Source organism: Pygoscelis adeliae, unplaced genomic scaffold, assembly GCF_000699105.1.
Source record: "Pygoscelis adeliae isolate BGI_AS28 unplaced genomic scaffold, ASM69910v1 Scaffold282, whole genome shotgun sequence".
NCBI lineage: Eukaryota > Metazoa > Chordata > Aves > Sphenisciformes > Spheniscidae > Pygoscelis > Pygoscelis adeliae.
The window spans coordinates 4,091,477-4,098,022 of record NW_008824352.1 but is presented as its reverse complement, the minus strand read 5'-3'; the positions used below and the strand labels follow the sequence as shown (position 1 = coordinate 4,098,022).

The window sequence follows — 6,546 nt, the reverse complement described above, 5'->3', positions numbered from 1 at the left end:
TCTTTCCAATACTCTGAAGAAGATGGTCCTTGGAGCTGGCTACGATCTGGCCTAGTCTGATTGCTGACCTTTTCTTTTCCACCACTGGCTTCCTCAACTTTTATATCTTCGGGAAGAGCTGTATTTCTTCTCTCATGCTGCACAGTATTCCACCAATGGTCCTTCCAAACACCACCACGTCCCAACTCATTTTTAACATGCCTCAACATACCCTGGGCAGAATCACTTATTCCATGAAGCTCTAAAACAGGTGCCTCCTGAGGCTCCTTTTTGAGCCCAGAGAGGTTCTGCAATGCAGAGATACTGGAATCAGTGACAGATGAATGTTTCTTCAGGGATATGGCCAAAGGAGAATAGCTGGAAACCGAAGACATTGCAGGTGTAGATACTAGTTTGGGGGACAGGATAGAAATGTCAGCTTGAGATAAAGGTGGTGTTTTTAAGGCAGGTTCAAGGGCAGCCTGCTGTGCCTCCATTTCACGTCGGGCTTGTTGCAGAATGGATCGAATAGCATCATCAGAATTGCCACTGCTAGATGCAGAAGGCGGCTGAGCCGGCTCAGCTATGAAAAACAACCAAAAGACTAAATGCAACAGAGGAATATGCTTTATATTCAACACGTGCTACTGTACATATTTCCCTGTCAGAAAAAGGGCTGCAATACATTTCTGGATGGGAGGGAGGAGTTTTCACTAAGCAAAGATTTGTACTTTTCAAAATAAGGTAAGATTTCCAAAGTTCTTCACTGGAAAATTTTTATAGTTGCCAAAGTGCTGGACATTTGCACGCAGACTCAACTGCAGAAGTCTAGTACTACTTGCATGTTTTCCACCATTGTAAAAATTTTCAAATAAATGCCTTTGAAAATCAAGCCTTCACCTCTTCCCCCCCCACCCCAAGTGGTCAGTAACATTTATAGTTCTATTTAACCTTATTTAACCTTTCACTTCTATCTCCACAAATGAATCGTAACACACGCTCAAAACTGAACACAGCTGCATTCACCTGGACGGACTATTAAGACCCTCTTACAGCATAAATAAGGTGAGTCCTTTTAACTCCAAAAATATAACACACAAATTACAACAAAGCAAGAACTTTAGTAAGAGACTTCATTATTTCATTTGACAAGCTAAATATGCTCCTGCTTCCTGTTTTCTTGTTCCATGGTCCCAACCACTGAAATGAACAGCTCTACAAAAATGAGGCTGATGCCTGGCCATCACTCTCTGCCTTATCTGAAGCCCTAGAATGGAGCCACGGGCGCTTCAGAAGAGGTAACACCTAAATGCAGTATTTCAGTGGTGAACCAGGACTCGTGTGGCTGTGCTGCCGCAGTCAGGGATGAGCAGAGATTGGAATGTGGGTGTAGGATTATCTCTGCAGAGCCAGGAGGTTTTTGCAAGGGCATCTGTTTCCATTTAAATCAGTCTTCACTGAGGTCCCCAGTGCTTGAAAACCAATTCCTCTGAAAGCTACTCTACAAAGAATGGGGAAGGTGAAGCACTAGATAGTAACAGGGAATCCATACACTGCAAGAAGTGGCCTCAAACTGAAGTAAGATTTGAAACACGCTGCGTATTATTCTAGTAATATTATGCCTCATCTGAATACATTTCCGAATTTGCCTCCCTACATTCCTTCCTGTCACACACTATAAAATACATGAAAAGCTAAGAAATGGGAAAAAAGACAGTGGGACCATCTCTTCTGTTTTATCTACTGGTTTCATAGGGAGTTTTGAGCCTGAATTAATATTTGAAAGGAAGTCTGAGATGCTCAGCTGAAACATGCTACTGAACAGCGTGCTTGCAGTTTCCTGCACACAGCCCACATTTTTTTTCTATGTAATCGTTACTTGTATAAAGTCATATTATTTAAGTCATATATTAACTAGTCTTTTATATTTTGCCATGAGATTAGCTTAGTTTTCATTTAAAAGACAACTATCCAAAACTGTAAATCATTATTTACTTTAAAAAATGAAACAGAAGTAATGCACAGTACTCTCTACTTCAGCATTAGCCCTTTAGCAGCACTGGAAACTCTTTTAGAGTTGGGAGGGCTATGGAGTAGACAGAAATGTTAACTACATGACAGCATACAATGAGAAATTAAACTTATCTTGGGCTAAGATGTTAAACTAATCATGTTTTTGGGAAAGGAAATGCTTTTTGGATTTGCCAGTTCATTCACTGAATACATTCTGTAACCAAAAATAAAGTCATGTAAGAGTTAGAACTGAGTTTGCGTATATTATAATTTCAGTACACGATGTCCACAGTACGATGGTACTATGTGACTGGTAATTGCTGGCTAGACGATTCACCCCGACAAATCCATTCAGTTCCCTCTCCCATGCAGTTGTGTCCCTGCGGCCTGAGTTAGAAAGAAGAGAAGAGAAAGCAGGAGCCATTCCCTTTCCAAGGAGCAAACTGGTAGAAAAAAGGATTTTGTAGGTTCGTCCTGCAGAGTGACTGCTTGCAGGTCGGGAGTGGTGTAAAGAAGGCAGAGCTCTGCACTTGGAAAAAAGGCATTTAGAAATCTCACAGCGTCGCTCCCCTGGGAGTGGGGCAGAGCAGAGCGGGCAGAGCACTGAGCAGAGACCCCCCCAAGCCGTGACACATGTAACCTTAACTTGGGCTGCCTTATGGATAGAAACAACTCCACTAAATTTAAAAAAAGAAAAAAAAAAAAAAAAGCTCTTCAAACGCACATTCAAGGTTGTAAGAACATAATTAACTGACCAGAATGCTCATGGTAATTGTTTTAATTACATTCTGAAATAAAAGGAGCAAGAGACAAAATGAGAACGTACCTGTTTTCTGTACTTGCAGCTCCCTTTTGGCTTGTTCGAGAATGGATTTGATGGCTTCATCAGAGCCAGTCTCTGTGGTTCGGATTCTTGTGGTTATATTACCTGAAGAGCAAAACAAAACTAATGACACCAGGAAAACTTTTATTTGTTTGGTTGGTTTTTTAACATAAAGACAGACAGCATATACTGATATACCACGAGCATGACCTGACGGAAGTTTACATAGGACCTTTACCAACATTTACAACATCAAGAACATACTTAACATAATAAAAGAAAAATACCCTCGTTGTGCAAAAGCCTGCCCGCTAGCTGCACTGGAATGATGAGAACACTGACATCATCAGAGGAAGAACTAGGTGGTCATATATTCCTTTTCCAGCATAACACATATAGGTCTACTTTTTTCCTTTTCTTTGTTTTGGAAGGGAGAGGAAACAGAAGGGAAAAGAACCAGAGGGGAAAGAAGAAAGCTAAAAACATAAGATCAGGAATCACCTTAAAAATTGCATCAGCTGCTAGGCAAAGTAGGATGAGTATACATTCAGCCCAAAACAGAATTAAAAAGTAACTAGATAAAAATAATTTTTAACTTACTAAAGGTTAATACATTAAGAGAAACAGTCATTTAAGCGCAGATACCATTTGAAGTACTCTCCAGCTAAGAGCTATTACTTGGTTGTTTGGTTTTGTTTTGGTTTTTTTAACCACTAAGGGGAAGAAAAGGAGGGAAAGCTATGGCTGTGAATGCTATTGCACTTAACTGCATTTTTCATTATGAGATTATCATTTGTAAGTGAGCTAGATGAATTCTGACTGGACTCAAAACAACCACAGAGTTTCGGGGTACCTATTTTTGTTTTTTCTTCTTCCTCGTCTTGCTAAAAGAAAAAATCTGCAACTATTCTATAATGAAGAAAAATGTTTGTACTTCCTGTTCGGTGATAATTTATCGATCTGATGTTCACTTATCTTGTTGTCTTTTTCATACACCATACTGAAGTAAGTATCACACTAATTTAACAGCGTATTAAAGTGTATTTGTCAACATAAGCCCCATGAGAAGAAAGAAGTAAATCTAGAGCAGAAGCCATATGCGATTCATGTTGGATTACACGTAATTGTGCAACTTTCTCCCTCCAAAATCACAAAAATAGCAAAGAGAGCATTTCAATAGATCTGATGATTTTATAAAGCCACTTCTATCACTTTCTGATCATCTTTTGATCTGCGTACGCAGTGATGTTGGGAGTGGAAAAAGTATCCAAACAGGGTTACGTTAGTACAGCAGCAGCAGAATTAGAAAAAGCAAAGTGTTCGTCTAACCCATGGTTTGTTTTATACTTACTGTCTGTTTTTCTATCAGATTCCAGGCCAGAATCAAACTGCACAGTTTTAAGGAAACACACAGCTAAAGCACACTCCACTTCCTAGGTATCGACTGCAAAGAAAAACACCTGCCTGTGACGTACCTTCAGACCCATTTCTTCGTTTCGGTACTTCCTGAAATAGTCTGTTCAGGTTCTGGCCTGGATTCTCTGTTGAAAAACAAGTTTGGTAAGAACAAAACAATCAGGGGATGGTTGCTCTGACATCATGGGCTGTGTGACATGAGAAGCTAGCAGCCTGTCTCTGAACGTGAGGGTTCGAGCTGTCCTCGCCCCCTCGAGCCTTTGTCTGAGTGCTGGAGGAGCTGGCTACTTGGGAAGAAGCAAGGCTGGCTGATTTGTTAATAAAGATTACAGCTACGTTCAGAAAGGAGATTAGACAGATATAAATAAATGTCTAGAGATACCAAAAATGAAGAGGTTAAAGATGGGCAGATAATCCCCTCAAGTACAATAATCAAAAGGAAGAACAGATTATAAATCTAACAGTGTGCACTTTCAACTAAACAAAATCTAGGAAAATCCTGCCTGTCCTTTCCAATATTTCTTGACTGTAAACAACTTACTCTTCAGTTTCTCTAAATGTAAATCTCAGTCTTCGCTTAAGATGGATCACAATGAAATGCGCGTTATTTCTTAAAATCACCGCCTTAAATATGCAAAGCTGCTTTAAATTAGGATTGTTTGTTAATTACTCATCTCATGCATCACCTACTATATTTTGTCAAAACACTTTGGGAAAAAAAAATCATGCAAGACACAACAAAAGTCTGCTCTCAATAAACAACCCCAAATAAAAATTTTCAAGTATTTCTGAGGGCTGATACCCTTAGTATCTACTGACCCCTTTCACTCCGTATTTAGCCCTGACACGGAGCTATTGGGAAGTGAGGGATGTAAGTGTCCCTGCTGCTTGCCCCTGCTGACAAACACAAGTCAGCGGCTAAAAAAAAGCATAACCAAAGATACTAACCTGCTTGAGTGCTGAAAAGCAGTTAGAAAGCTGTACTTTCTGTACCTGACATCTGATTTGGGTGAAAACAGCAGCAATGCACAAGTGGCCCCGTGCAGGGAAGCTTCCAATTTTTACCATTTGTAACTAAGAGGAAAATAAGGCAAGTCCCTTGGCTGGCGAGCGCTTACCTCTTTGTCTACCCTGGATGCTGCGAAGAGCCAAGATGTTCTGCTCGTCCGAGAGGAACTGCTTCATCTTATGAAATGGCTCCTTGCCTCTCACAGTCAGTTTATTCCATGGCTTTGGCCGGGCTAGTATCTCACTCACAGACCCTTGCGACAGTCCCAACACATAATGTCCAAATATCCGCTGTCCAATATTGTGCTTGATCAATTGCTCTTTCACCTGACGTGCAATTTCGGCTGTGTCTATCTCCTCGCCTTCAGAGATGCTCCCAGCACTTTCTGACTGGCTGGGAGACGGGGCCATGCCATTTACGTCCGGACTTTGTTGTAATGGACTTTGGGAAGATATGGAGTTTGTGCTGTAAGGACCTGTTGAAAAAATCATGCTTGTGCTTCCTGCTTCCTGCATTGCCTTGGAGTAGAAGGACTGCATTAGCTGTCGCTGGAGGAGAGAGTTTAGTGCAAATTTTCCTGTGGAGGCCAGGGGTAAGCTGGGGCTCGCCAGGGATGAGCTGAAAAAGTCTTGACTTAAACCCGTTGGTGAGAACTGGTGTGTACCATTAGTATTGGAAGCCTGCTCCCCCGCGTTGCGGAGCAACTGAGAAGGAGGGGAGGCCGGCAAGGTTGCAGGACGCTGACTCTCAGGCTGGTCTTTCCCTTTTCTCCTGGCTGACCCTACAAGGAAGGCCAAACATAATGCATTATGGGGGATCAAAGAGGGAAAAACCAAGATAAAAAAATGCAAAGTTTGCCCCACAAAGGGAAAAAGTGCAGATTTACAAGGGCCAATGAAGTGGCGGTGGGATTTTTGTTTTCATTTTGTTTTTGGTTTGTTTTCTTTTTTTTTTTCCATAATTGAAATTTTAATAAGCCAAACAAGGCCCCCAAAACAAACAACATGCATTTCATGTTTGCACCTTTCTTGTATGTTGCAGCCTGGAGAATCCCCCTTACAAACATTAAAACTAGAACAATTACATGAAGTGCAGTTACACATTTAAAATAAATGCAGTTACAGACAGCAAGTCTCTTTGTTGTCTCTCATTCAAGACATTACTCATTGGACCTGACTGAACCCAAATGCAGCAAACATTTACATTTTGGAACAAACCAATTTGAATAAAGGAATCACCATTAGGTGGATGCACCAAGATCACTCAGTTAAAGTCATAAAAACGCTTCAGAATTCAGTAATCCCAG

The 6,546-nt window shown here is 40.9% G+C and overlaps 1 protein-coding gene across 1 annotated transcript in view; it reads right to left on the bottom strand.

Annotated features, from left to right (window-relative positions):
• Window positions 1-6,546, bottom strand: part of CUX1 (cut-like homeobox 1) — a 208,358-nt gene that overhangs the window by 37,796 nt on the left and 164,016 nt on the right. Inside the window, 5 exon segments of the mRNA XM_009319326.1 lie at window position 1; window positions 3-562; window positions 2,819-2,920; window positions 4,291-4,356; window positions 5,350-6,021. The exon segment at window position 1 is cut by the window's left edge and continues 275 nt beyond it. Coding sequence (XP_009317601.1) covers window position 1; window positions 3-562; window positions 2,819-2,920; window positions 4,291-4,356; window positions 5,350-6,021 — 1,401 coding nt within the window.